This window comes from Vipera ursinii (assembly GCF_947247035.1).
Source record: "Vipera ursinii genome assembly, chromosome: 3".
In the NCBI taxonomy this organism is placed as follows: Eukaryota; Metazoa; Chordata; class Lepidosauria; order Squamata; family Viperidae; genus Vipera; species Vipera ursinii.
In genome coordinates, this window is record NC_139516.1 from 79,934,293 (window position 1) to 79,949,148 (window position 14,856).

Genomic DNA, 14,856 nt, shown 5'->3' on the forward strand with positions numbered 1-14,856 from the left:
AGAAGGGCAAGAACACATTGGCATTTGCAAGAAACAATTTACATGCTTTCCAAGACCACTCGATCCCTCTTTTTTTTTCAGGCACTTTCTTTGGACGCTTCGGAACAGAGCTACCTACTCCCCCTCAGCGAATGGTGCCTAGAGATTGACGAGGCGACCGACCAATCACACAGGCGAACATCAACCTTCGCCTTTACGGCCGGATCCAATACCCTAAGGCAGGGGTAGGCAACCTCGGCTCTTTTATGACTCATGGACTTCAACTCCCAGAATTCCTGAGCCAGCCAAGCTGGCTCAGGAATTCTGGGAGTTGAAGTCCATGAGTCATAAAAGAGCCGAGGTTGCCTACCCCTGCCCTAAGGGAAAGTAGCTAGGCCTACGGGACAAGTTTGTCCAATCAGCAAGCAAAGGCCTAGAAGGGACGCGGCTTCAGTCCCTTCCAAGTTACGCGAAAGGAAGCGTTTGCAGGCGGGCGGATGGCATTGCCTAGCTAGCCAACCGAAGGAGGAGAAGGGGAGCGATAAGCCAATGGACGTTACCTTTTGGGGCGGGACCTGTATTCTGGCTGGTCCGGGCTAAGCGAAAGGGGGCGTGAATACGGCCGGGCGTTTCGGTTGCTGAGCAGCGCAGGCAAATTGGTGGGTTGGCGGGGCGCGTGCCTGGCACCGTGTGCGGAGCGGGGCCGCCGGACTGAGCCGCTCAGGCGGTCGGGCGGCGGAGCGCGCGGAGGCGCCGTCGTCGCGAGGTTTGGTGAGGAATGTGAGAAGCTCCAGGTTTTCCCCGCGAGCTCTCCCCGGCGCCGGGGCTCTCCCCTCGCTCGTCTGCGGCCGCCGGTTGTTGTTGTTTTTTTGCTTGCTTGTCTCCCGCAGAGGCTGTTCCCCGACCACCACCACCACCCCGGTCTCCCCTCTCAGCCCGCCACCCGCCAGCCACCCGCGTGATGTCGTGATCTCCAGGCGGACGTGCGACCGAGGAGGAGGAGGAGGCGGCACTCAGGTGGCGGCGGCGGCTGCCGCTGCTGCAGCCGCCGATGGGGCTGCTCCGGATTATGTTGCCGCCTAAGTTGCAGCTCTTGGCGGTGATGGCGTTCGGCGTGTCCGTCCTTTTCCTGGAGAACCAGATTCAGAAACTGGAGGAATCCCGTGGGAAGCTTGGTAAGTCCCGGACGGCTCCCCTCGGCCTTGGGAAAAAGTAAGTGGGAGCTATGGAAAGGGGAAGAGAGGGGGCCGTCAGAAAGTCGTGGTTGGGTTGTGTGTGTGTGTGTATAACGCGATTGTCTGAAGTGGGGTGGGAGAAAAAAAAAAGATGCCTTTCATTTTATTGCAGTACAACCAAGATGGCAAGGATTTTTTTTTATTTTTTTATTTTAATTCCATTTATATCCCGCCCTTCTCCGAAGACTCAGGGCGGCTTACAAGCTTAGCAGTAGCCTTCATTCTATGTATGTGTGTGTATATATATGTATATTCATTCTATGTATGTGTATATATATATATATATATATATATATATATATATATATATATATATATATATTTACATATATATATTTACATTTATATCCCGCCCTTCTCCGAAGACTCAGGGCGGCTTACAAGCTTAGCAGTAGCCTTCATTCTATGTATGTGTGTGTATATATATGCATATTCATTCTATGTATGTGTATATATATATATATATATATATATATATATATATATATATATATTTACATTTATATCCCGCCCTTCTCCGAAGACTCAGGGCGGCTTACAAGCTTAGCAATAGCCTTCATTCTATGTATGTGTGTATATATATATATATATATATATATTTATATGCATATTCATTCTATGTATGTGTATATATATATATATATATATATATATATATATTTACATTTATATCCCGCCCTTCTCCGAAGACTCAGGGCGGCTTACAAGCTTAGCAATAGCCTTCATTCTATGTATATGCCTGCTTATTAGGGCTTTCACACACACCCCAAGCGGCATTATTACAAAGTCAGCTTAATTGCCCCCAACAATCTGGGTCCTCATTTTACCTACCTCGGAAGGATGGAAGGCTGAGTCAACCTTGAGCCTGGAGGAGGGTGGGGGTGCTGATCCGGAGAAGCTTTGGATTGGGAAGACAGTGGAAAGCCCTTGGGTGTCTCTCTAAATGAGATAATTGGGTTTTGTTCGCATGATTCCGCGACAAACACTGCAAAAGTATATAAATATAAATGACTCAACTACTGGCCCTGGATTTTAATCTATATGTAGATCCTCTTGGTGTGAATCCCAAAGAAATAAAAGGAGAGGCATGCGTTTAGCTTAAAACAACCAACGAGGAAGGGGTTGGTTTTTTTTTTGGAGTTCTGGTTCTACGTAACCAGATGAGAGGTAGGTCTGAAGGCTTTTTCTTCAGTCTCCAAATGAAATATTTGGAATGTCCCTTTTCTGTTTAGAGTCCAAACTTTGAAATAGAGAAATGTGAAGGAAGAGAAGGCAGACGAGCACTCCGAATGAACAGTGTATATTGATTATGAAATATTTACTAGATGTGGTTCATGGATTTCATAACTGGTGTTTCTATTGCTACTCGGTCATTGTGTAATTGTTAGGGAGAACGCTAGCACAGAAACTTAAACTTCAGTTTGTATACCTAATTGCATCCTTTAAAGTTTAGCTAGGCTTTGTTGACGTACTTTGTTGAATTGCTTCGCTATGTATGGTGATAAATGATTATAAATTTTAGCAGTCTGTAATCTGTTCTGTATATAAGATGGTATACAATAATGAAGGATTTCAGGGTCTATCTTTTTATGCTAAACATTACTTTTTAAAATGGGGCTTACTGAAAAGCCATGATTGACTGTCACACAATAAATTCCAGCCAATTAAGATGTGCACTTGATAAACATATAATACAGATTATGGTTCTTAAGCATGTTTTCATAAAATCAATTTATTATAAAACTTATTTTATTAAAAAGCAAAAATTAAAATTCCTACCTCTTGATAGTGTAGGAATTACAAAAGGGTTGTACATTTTTCTTTGCCAGTATGTGCCATACAAAACCAATAAAAATGATGGGAGGATGGCAGTTTGGTGTAATGGTTAAGGCACCAGGCTAAAAATCTGGAGACACTGAATTCTACTCCTGCCTTAGGCATGAAAGCCAGCTGGATGAGTTTGGGCCAGTCACTCACAGAATTGTTGTGAGTAGGAGGAAGAATATTAGGCATGTTTGCTGCCTTGAGTTATTTATGAAAATAATAAAAGTGACAAAAATAAAACATGCCATCTACCAGTATCACTTCATTATATTCATACATTCTAACTGGGGGGAAAAAACTTTGTTTTTCATACTTCTAATCAGTGCTTTTTTTGTAAAAGAAAAAGGTGCCGGAACTCACATGTCATACAACCCGCCTTGCCTACCCTACAAGGTTCCATCCAAAAAAGGTGCCGGAACTCCGTTCTGAGCGTTCTATGAGAAAAAAAGCCCTGCTTCTAATGTTAAAATGGGAGAAAAACTGGCTTTTATGCTGTACCATACATGTTATAATAGTAACTGTGAGAGGGATCTTTGAGTGGACAATCACTTAAATATAAGCCAGCAGTTTGCTGCAGGTGCCAAAAAAGCCAACACAGTGCTAGGCTGCATTAACAGAGGAATAGAATGAAGATCACGTGAAGTATTAATACCACTTTACAATGCCTTGGTAAGGCCACACTTGGAATACTGCATCCAGTTTTGGTCACCACGATGTAAAAAAGATGTTGAGACTCTAGAACAGGGGTGTCAAACTCAATTTCATTGAGGGCCGCATCAGCATTGCGGTTGCCCTCAGGGGGCCAGGTGGGTATGGCCAGGGTGGTCGTGGCCTACTGGGTGGGCGTGGTTAGAGTGCATATGGCCTACTGGGTGGGCGTGGCCAGCTCTATATCATTCGCATCGAGGGTGCCTATGGGGGCCTGGTCAGGAGCGGGACAGATCTGAGGGTCTCTGGCAGAAGGAGGGTCTCTGGGCCAGGGCCAAGGCAGTGGGGGCCGTTCCCTTACTGTTTCCAGGATGGCTTCGTGGGCCGCATGAAACCACTTCGCGGGCCGGATCCGGCCCCCGGGCCTTGTGTTTGACATGTCTGCTCTAGAAAGAGTACAGAGAAGAGCAACAAAGGTGATTAGGGGACTGGAGGCTAAAACATATAAAGAACCGTTGCTGGAATTGGGTAGGTCTAGTTTAATGAAGAGAAGGACCAGGGGTGACATAGCAGTGTTCCAATATCTCAGGGGTTGCCACAAAGAGGGAGTCAAGCTATTCTCCAAAGCACCTGAGGGCAGGACAAGAAGCAATAGATGGAAACTAATCAAAGAGAGAAGCAACCTAGAACTAAGGTGAAATTTCTGACAGTTAGAACAATTAATCAGTGGAACAACCTGCCTCCAGATGCTGTGAATGCTCCAACACTGGAAGTTTTTAAGAAGAGACTGGACAGCCATTTGTCTGAAATGGTATAGGGTTTCCTGCCTGAGCAGGGGTTTGGACTAGATGACCTCCAAGGTCCCTACCATCATCATTATTCCTCATTTTGTAGTAATACTGTGAAAAATGAAAAGCAATTTGTATTTATCTTCTAAATCAATACAGCCCTTTAAATACTGTGCATAAGATCTAGAAGCAACTCTATTAACTAGAAAAAGTGAAATTTCTTTCAAGTGGCTTTATTGACATGTTTCTGTCATTTTCCTGGCAACAGTATGCCTGTAGCTCACAATTGCTGTCATCAGTGCTGGCTTACACCTTCCCATTCTAGCCCAGACCCCTGGGATTCTCTGATACTTTTTCACTGAGAAGTAAACCTGTGCATTAGAGTACATCTTGTAAACATACTTAAATTCTGTGTGTGTGTCTGTGTGCATATATGAAAATAATCTAGCTAAGACCTTTCACTTTTAAATGTGAAAGGTGGAAATGTGATTCTTATTTTCTGATCCAATATGTTTATATTGGTGTCTTGTTATGCAGCATTTCATATTTTTAATATTATGCAACTCAGTTGCATCTTTTGCACAGAACTGTATATAGAGAAGGGCATGGGATTTGAAATTAATGTACTTTTGTTTGATGTGATTTAGGCAAATGCAGGGACCCTTAAACAATATTACATTTCAATAGGGCAGTCCTATCATGTTTATGTAAATGGGCCACTGAGCTCAAAGGAATTCCCCTTATGTAAGACTGTAGGGCTGCAGCCTTAAATGCTTTCAAAAAGAGGCTTCAGTTTATTGGATGGAAATATTAAATAGTGATATTTGGTAGAATAATAATTTATAATCTGAGAAGCCTATTGTGTAACTCCAGAAAGTACATGGTAAAATGGATATATACTGTGTGAGGGATTCTGTATATGTGGTAAATACGATTTCCTAGATGGTAGCACGTATATGGGACTGTGTAAGTTCATGAGGAAGCCACAATAAATGCCTGCTAAATATAAAAGTAATGCAGTTTGGATCTATATTCAATTGGAGCACTGTCTGACAAAATATTTCTGCTGATGACCTGGGGTAAGAAGCCTGCTTCCTTTCACCCTTTCCCCTCCTTTCCAGATCTCTTTGTCCCTGAAAATCTATTCCATAGGTTTTAGGGCTATTCTATAACAGCATGGGAATTATGGAGGGAAATTGATGAAAATAGTTTCCCCTCCTTTTTATTGGTTGGCATATTTGGATGGCACTCTGCTTATGGAAGGGACGCGGTGGCTCAGTGGGTTAGGACGCTGAGCTTGTTGATCAGAAGGTCGGCAGTTTGGAAGGTCGAATCCCAAGTGCCGCGTAACAGAGTGAGTGCCTGTTACTCGTCCCAGCTTCTGCCAACCTAGCAGTTCGAAAGCACGTAAAAATGCAAGTAGAAAAATAGGGACCACTACGGTGGGAAGGTAACAGTGTTCTGTATGCCTTTGGCGTCTAGTCATGCCGGCCACATGACCACAGAGACGTCCTCGGACAAGCGCTGGCTCTTCAGCTTTGAAACGGAGATGAGCACCGGCCCCTAGAGTTGGAAACGACTAGCACGCATGTGCGGGGGAACCTTTACCTTTACCTTTACTGCTTATGGAATATTCTGATAGGAACTAATTTGATTCTGCAAAGTCAGAGATTGTTTTTCTGTGTTTACTTCTTCACAAAATGCTTATTAGAGCTTTATGAGTTAATGGAACCATATTAATTTTCCATAGTTAAAAATTAAATCATGTTTTTTTTATTATTTGAACTACACTAAGCTAGATCCAATTTCATGTAAGTAGATTTTAGCTCACACAGCTAAAAATCACAGCTTTTTTTTTACTTTTTGTCCTCTATATACTACTTAGAGGGACGCAGTGGCTCAGTGGGTTAGGATGCTAAGCTTGTCGATCAGAAGGTCAGCAGTTTGGTGGGTCGAATCCCGATTGCCGCATAACAGAGTGAGTGCCTGTTACTCATCCCAGCTTCTGCCAACCTAGTAGTTCGAAAACACATAAAAATGCAAGTAGAAAAATAGGGACCACTACGGTGGGAAGGTAACAGCGTTCTGTGTGCCTTTGGCGTCTAATCATGCCGGCCACATGACCATGGAGACGTCCTCGGACAAGTGCTGACTCTTCAGCTTTGAAACGGAGATGAGCACCGGCCCCTAGAGTTGGAAATGACTAGCACGCATGTGTGGGGGAACCTTTACCTTTACCTTATACTACTTAGTCCTTCCTAACAAAGTCGATTTGCTTGTTGTGTTCGTTCCACAGATGCATGTATGTGTGATTATAACCTATTGATATCATCTGTGTTGGTTTGGGATACTTTTAAAAATATTTTATGCCATATAATGGAAACTCTTGCCTAATAAATAATTTGTCATTTCTAATTCCTAGTTTTAATGGTTAATCATAGTATATTGGTTAATGTGTAAGGAAGGATATGTCAACAAATGACTGATTAAAAATGATTGGAGTTCATTATGTTAAAGTCTACAATGTTATTACCATTGTACTATTTTCAACAAACAAGTAATTTCAGATTATATTAACTTAAGTGTTTTTGTTTCTGAAAAAAGCTTCCTTGAATTAATATAAATATGATTGTAGCGCAGTGCAATTCCTGTATTATTAATAATTTTGAGAATTATCAGTAGCGTTATAAAAGCTAGCAATATATATGATCACACTTTATTCTTACACAATTTGAGATAAACTTAGAAAATGAAAATATATTTGACGTTTGAGTGAACACTGTAATATCTGTTTTTATCTTTGACAGCATAAGGCTATGGAAACAACTGGTGACCTAATGGCAGTTTTAGATACACTCTGATTAAGTAGCAATCTATAATACTGACATGCCAGTAATTTTTTACTTCTAAATATAACCAAATCACTCGGATTACATTGAAATGTGAATTAATTGGCATGTAGCAAAAATGAAATTCCCACATTGTGTAATACATGGGAATGATAGTCTTTCTTAATACATGTACTGTAATTTAGTTTAACAATTCCACACTACCTATGACAGTGAAAATGAAATTGCTTTACATGCTGTGATTAGTTTTCTTAATATTCCTAATTTAATCTCATTAGAAAGCACTCTATAAAGAGAGCCATTTTTTGCATTTACCCAATTGCACATGTATTTTTGGTAATGATAATTCTAGGAAACGACAATTCCAACTTTAAGAATTTTTTATTGCAATTTATTTATTTATTTATTTTATTATTGGGACTTATATGCTGCCCTATCTCCCGAAGGACTCAGGGCGGCTAACAACAATAAAATACAATAATACAAAAGTTAAAAAGAAATTAAATTAATGGCCCCAGTAGAATAAATTAAAATTAAAATTAAGTTAAAAATTAAAAACATAATTAAAATCCCTGTCAGTCCAGGTCAGCCTGATGGAAAAGGAGTGTTTTGAGGCCGTGGCGAAAGGACCGGAGATCCGGGGCCATCCGAAGCTCAAGGGGGAGTTGGTTCCATAGGGCTGGCACTCCCACAGAGAAGGCTGGGCAAAGTTCGTCCTTAGCTACGGCACGAAGCTGCTTTTCCACCAAGAGTTGAGAATCCAGGAGCATCCCTAGATTATATAGCAGCTCCTCCTGGTATAACTCTACTCACAATTAAAGTTGATTTTAACTTAGAGGCAGTCAGTTTCTGAATCCTCAGCTACTCTGTCTTGCTAGGGTTTCGGTCTCTACCTGTTTTTCTCCCTTTAGCCTCAACAACCTTCTCAAGAAAGCGAAGGAGGAGCATGCACATTTGTTTAACTGTAAACATTAGATTTTAAGAATTTAGGCAAAAGTTGAAAATAACTTTCAGTTCTATATTTACAATATGAGGTTGTGTTATAATTTTCTCTTAATTGTATTCCAAATGCAGTTACACTTTGGTTACCTTTTATATTCCCCTTGCCTTGGCAGTTGAAAGTTAGTAAATCTTAAACAATTGGGTACTATTAGGTATGTTTTTATGCTGCTTCCATTATCTGACTGAGCATTTACAGTGACAGTATGTAATACATAGCATTACAATAACTATCAAGTAATCACTGTGTGAAGTATATCAAATAATAAATATGGTCAGTATCATAATAATGAAAGCATGGTGTTGTACAACATCAAAACAGCTAGATTTGGGTACGTTCTCCATTCTTGCCCCAGTACTCCAAATACATTTAAAACATCATGTTTTTTAAAAGTATTTAAATACCTTTGAAAGTGAAACTGTAGTTCTTCCATCTTTGGGGAGCATGTTCTGCCTTCAACAATCAACTTGTCATGAGATGTAGGGACAGCAAACCTGTTTTGGGGGTGAAAGATTTCAAATCTAGCCTGACCCGTTTGCTGGTTAGTGACTGAAATAAAATGACTGACTGGCCTGATCCCTAACTACCGGTATGTAGGGACTTGACGTTGATCACCAACCAAGGTGAATTGCATTCAGAACAAACTGACAATCCATGTGGCTTTCATAATCTTGTTGTGTTATACGATAATATCCACTTTTTCTGATTAATGTGCAAGTTGCTGAACTAACTAAATTTTCAAGGACAGTCTCATTTGGAACACATATGCTAGCTCAGCCATGAACTAACAAGCTCCATCGCCTTCTCCTTCACCTGGTGTACCAGTCAAAGCTGGGCAAAGTTCGTCCTTAGCTACGGCACGAAGCTGCTTTTCCACCAAGAGTTGAGAATCCAGGAGCATTCCTAGATTATATAGCAGCTCCTCCTGGTATAACTCTACTCACAATTAAAGTTGATTTTAACTTAGAGGCAGTCAGTTTCTGAATCCTCAGCTACTTTGTCTTGCTAGGGTTTCGGTCTCTACCTGTTTTTCTCCCTTTAGCCTTTTAATAGGCATCAAAAAAGAGGAAGACGGAATAATTTCCATGTTATTTTTACCTGGAAGGCCTGCCTGAATCAAATGGTAGATTCTCCACAGATTTCAGCAGGCGAGCACTCCTAAGAACAAGTGGCATCACAGAGACTTCCTCTAGCTACCTTAGGAAGTGCCTTCCTTGTTAGAGACCTAGACAGTGTATTAGGTATTCTTATCCCAAGTGTATGATTGTAGATGTCCTACACTAGGAATGCCCCCTCAGTAGCTGTTACTTCGACAGTGGTATAATGTGTACATTGTGAAGATACAGTTTGTGATTGCCTTACTTAACTAACCATAATGCATTATATATTGTTCGTTCAGGCGAAGAGGCACGGCACAATTGATATCTAGAAGTGGTCTAGAGCCGGGCTTTTCAACCGGTGGTACATGTACCACTAGTGGTACGCGAGCACATGGCTGGTGGTATGTGTAGGACCAGTTGAACAGCACTGTAAAAAAATGTAAAAAAAAGTACAAAAAGTGTTTTTTTACTAACCTGCTTTCAGCTGCATTCCGTTTCTCCATTCGCTTCTCAGCCTTCAGTGGTTGTGGGACAAAACAAAAAAGTTCCATGAGACTTTCTAACTTCTCGTGTGATCTTGGGAGAAGTTAGTCTCATGGAACTTTTTTTTCCTTTATTACTGATAGTCCCACAAACACGTGGAGAAGGCTGAGAAGGGAATGGAGAAACGGAATGCAGCTGAAAGCAGGTTAGTAAAAAAACGCTTGGGGGAGGCGAGGGCATCTGGGTGGGTGCGGGCGCGGTCACCTTACCCTGCATGGTGGTGGGAGGGTTAACGGGTGTGGGGGGCCCAGGAGGAGCTGTGTAAAGCAGGCACCCTGCACAAACAGGCACCCTGCAACCTGAGGGAAGGAGGGAGGGACAATGGAAGGGAGGGAGGGAAGGAGGGCCAAAGAAGGAAGGAAGGAAGGAAAGAAGGAAGGAAGGCAGGGACAATGGGAGAGAGGGAGGAGGGAGGGCACCCACCCCAGTCCCACCCACCCCAGTCCCACCCACCCCAGTCCCACCCACCTCCACCAGAGACCCATGGATTCCCCCCACATAGGCACCCTGCAACCTGAGTAATGAGCTGCCCCCCGGCCATTGTCAAAAGGTTGCAAAAGGTGATCACATGACCCTGGGATACTGTGACCGTCATAAGTATGAATCAGTTGCCAAGCATCCGAATGTAAATCACATGACCCTGGGGATGCTGCAACAGTCATAAGTGTGGAAAATGGTCATAAGTCACTTTTTTCAGTGCTGTCATAACTTTGAACAGTCACTATGTGAATTGTAAGTCGAGAACTACCTGTACTTTATCATTTTTTTCCTTTTTTTGGTCAAGTTTTTGACAACTTGCTGGGCGACTGGTGGTACTTGGACATTGCCTTACCCTAAAAGTGGTACAATGGGTGAAAAGGTTGAAAAACCCTATTCTAGAGCATTATAGCATACTAGTATATACTTACACATACTAGTATGCTATGCACCTAACTATCTTTATCCTTGCAGTACGTCCAATACTTAAAAATTGGCTACTTATTGATGGCTCAGGTGATAACCCAATCCGAAGACTGATTTGGAGATGCTTCATATGTTAAAAAGGTAAAGGTAAAGGTTCCCCCACACATGCGTGCTAGTCATTTCCGACTCTAGGGGCTGGTGCTCATCTCCGTTTCAAAGCCGAAGAGCCAGCGCTTGTCCGATGACGTCTCCATGGTCATGTGGCCAGCATGACTAGATGCCAAAGGCGCACGGAATACTGTTACCTTCCCACCGTAGTGGTCCCTATTTTTCTACTTGCATTTTTACGTGCTTTCGAACTGCTAGGTTGGCAGAAGCTGGGACGAGTAACAGGCGCTCTCTCTGCTACGCGGCACTCGGGATTTGACCCGCCAAACTGCCGACCTTCTGATCGACAAGCTCAGCGTCCTAACCCACTTATATATGTTTATTTATTATTTATTATTGGGACTTATATGCTGCCCTATCTCCCGAAGGACTCAGGGCGGCTAACAACAATAAAAAACAATAATACAAATGTTAAAAAAAAGATTAACAAGCCTCCCACTCCCAACCCCCCAAGACGTCACAGCAAGATACCATGGTCAATGGTATCAAAAGCCGCTGAGAGATCTAATAGGACCAGGACAGAGGAATTTTTTTTAATTTTTATTTTAATTCCATTTATACCCCGCCCTTCTCCGAAGACTCAGGGCGGCTTACAAGCTTAGCAGTAGCCTTCATTCTATGTATATGCCTGCTTATTAGGGCTTTCGGGGGGCCCCAAGCGGCATTATTACAAAGTCAGCTTATTGCCCCCAACAATCTGGGTCCTCATTTTACCTACCTCAGAAGGATGGAAGGCTGAGTCAACCTTGAGCCTGGTGGGATGCGAACCTGCACTAATTGCAGGCAGCTGGTGTTACTTAAGGAGGCATTAGCCCACTGCTCCACCAAGGCTATAGGAATAACCCCTATCCCGGGCCCACCAGAGATCATCCACCAGCGCGACCAATGCTGTCTCCGTGCTGTACCCGGGCCTGAAACCCGATTGGTATGGATCTAGATACTCATATGTTATATAACACAAAACTCGGAGTATAGTTAGAACCATCATTACAGTAAACATGTGACATTTGTATTTATTTTACGTGTATCGCTAAGACATGTTGACGTGCACTGAATTTATGAAGCAGTTATTAGTGTAACATTTTAATTGCTAGATAGAAAGTTTCTAGTCACTAGAGAATCTAGGAAGCTCTCTGTTGAAACTGCCTAACAAATATTTAAGAGGTCTTTAGGAATTTTGCATTCATAGTTTTTTTTTTCTGTATGTAGCTTCAGCTCTGTGAAGTCTCAGTGGTGATAAATTGTATAAAGTTTGATAGTAATATTCAAATATTAGATGGGGTAATATCAAATGTATGCCAGGTTCCCAGTTCTACCATTCTGAACAAATTTAGGAAGCTTGTCATGTTGACAATAGTTGTTGTTTTAATTGAAGAAAGAGTTGCAGCTTATTGTGAAAAATGAAGAGGAGATTCCATAATGTGGGAGTCAGTTTTTCCCCGTTAAAAAAAAGATGGAAATTAAAAAAGCTATTATTTCATAGCAAATTGTATGGAAATAATAATATAAATTGTTTCCTGTTGAAATATGGAAATTAGTTCATGCTATCTTGATTTAGTTTGATTTAGCTTTAAGTATTTTCTTAAAACTTCATCAACAAAATTTAGAAAATTGTGCAGCATTCCTGATCTTAATATTTTAAATCTTGTTTATTAATGCAGACATTCACATAGTGTGGATTGTAATCCATAGGGAATCTTAGGTATATTGGCCTGGGGGTGGGGGGGAAGCATTGCAGAATGTCTTTAAAATGTTGACTAAAGCTTGATAGCCAAGCTTATATATTTGAGTATTAGTAAACATATAAAGCAATTTTTACTTGCTCTTTTGGGGGGGAGAGGTACAAGTTTTATATTAATCTTCAATAGTATTGTATTCCTTACATTATAGGGTGTTATTTTGAAATGAAGTTCTTTTTATAGTCTCAATTTACCTGTTGAAATCCATCATTATGACAAAAACATCAATAAAGTTTTATAACAAACTTTGATTCAAGTGTAATGTATTTTAAAGCAGTTGAAATTCTCATTTTTTTCAAACTATAGCAATTGTATGTATTGCTCATATGACAAACTATTTTTCAGTATGGGCAATCCATTAGTACTGACCACCATTAGTTAGGTTCAGTTTCTGCTGAAAATAATACTGTATTTTCCAAATGCTTGTCAGCATGGACTACGGTATAATAGTAACTTTTAGAATATCTGTAGAATAGAATATCTGTAACTGAAGTTAAGTGATACTTCATGTTTACTTTTTCAAAATGGAAATGTTTTTGTTGGGTAGTAAATTTAAAGTAAAATTGATCAGTCTTGTGGCATTAATAGAAGTATGCTAAAATTACAAAAAATAATGAAAGATACATAATTTTTGGTTTCACAAACATTTTTTGCTTTTGGAGAAGAAGGTTTTATTATAATTTCTCAGAAAATGCTGTCCACTAAGAGCATGAAGCTAAGTGTCTGGAAACAATTGTAAGAATCTACCATTGGTTATTTGCTGAATAAGTGAAAAGTTTATTAATTTAGAGAGAATATCTAATTTCAATTGCTTAAGTACATTTTAATGAGTTGACTGTAGATGTCTATTGCTGTTGAGAATATAAGTAAGCAGTATTAACCTAGATAGGTTAATATTTTGATAAAAAGCAAAACTTTGCAATTTTTTTTTAAAAACTCACTTGAAAGTTATCTCCTAGTTCACCTAGATTTTGGTAGTATGAATGGATAGGGATTTTTTAATATTATTTTATATAATTTTGATGACATGGCTATGCGTTATAAAATTGCATAACTGTCTTGACAATGCAAAAATTAACAGAGTGGGAGTGGGAATATAGGCTGTGATGCCATAAATCAGACATGTCAAACTTGCGATGTCATGTGACATCGCGCAATGTATCAGAGCTTTTTCACCATTGTCGGCAATGGGGTGGGCGTGGTTTCCTGATGACGCATCCGGCCTGCAGGCCAGCAGTTTGACACCGCTGCCATAAGTCAATTAAATGCATGCTTGCTTTATTTGTTTCATTTTTTTTGAAATGGAAGAATAGTAACAATAACCTTCCTAATATATTTTATTTGTATATTGGTTCCCTTTCAGCAAAAGAGCCTTGGTGGAGCAGTGGGCTAATGCCTCCTTAAGTAACACCAGCTGCCTGCAATTAGTGCAGGTTCGAGTCCCACCAGGCTCAAGGTTGACTCAGCCTTCCATCCTTCCGAGGTAAGCACATTTGATTTGTGCTTAGATTGTAAGCCGCCCTGAGTCTTCAGAGAAGGGCGGGATATAAATGGGATTAAAATAAAAAAAAATTAAAAAAAATGCTGTACTTCCAGCAAAATTACCATGTAAGAATATGAAGCCTTACTAAAGTAGAAAATATTTTCCAATGCATTTTTTAAAGTCAGTCAGTCAGTCATGAAGAATTTAATGCTAATATACAGAAATTGAACTGTAGATATTTTCTACTGGATTTACAAAATATATTCATAGGCTTCTGTAAGTTGATGTGGCATACCTAAAACAGATTTAGAATTTCTAGTTTATAAGCTTAATTTATGACTTAGAAATTATGTGGAATATTTTGTTACTGTTTACAGTTGACATTTCTATAATGGATTGTTTTAGGCAAACAATGTGTAGTTTTCCGTGTAAGCAGTTGCCATCTTTGAAGAGGGATGGCATTTTATAATATTATGGATTTTATTTCTTCTAACTCTTTAAACATAAGACATAATTGAGTTCTGAAGGAATAATGCTCATATGTAGAGTAGTGGAGAGATGGCTTCAAGATTTCCTAAACAAAACCCTCAAAATTAT

The 14,856-nt window shown here is 40.4% G+C and overlaps 1 protein-coding gene across 1 annotated transcript in view; it reads left to right on the top strand.

Moving 5' to 3' along the window:
• The first annotated feature begins 358 nt into the window (after positions 1-358).
• Positions 359-14,856, top strand: part of HS2ST1 (heparan sulfate 2-O-sulfotransferase 1) — a 108,978-nt gene continuing 94,480 nt past the window's right edge. The window contains exon 1 of the mRNA XM_083360474.1: positions 359-1,154. Coding sequence (XP_083216600.1) covers positions 1,031-1,154 — 124 coding nt within the window. The 5' untranslated portion in view covers positions 359-1,030. The remainder of the gene's footprint in view (positions 1,155-14,856) is intronic.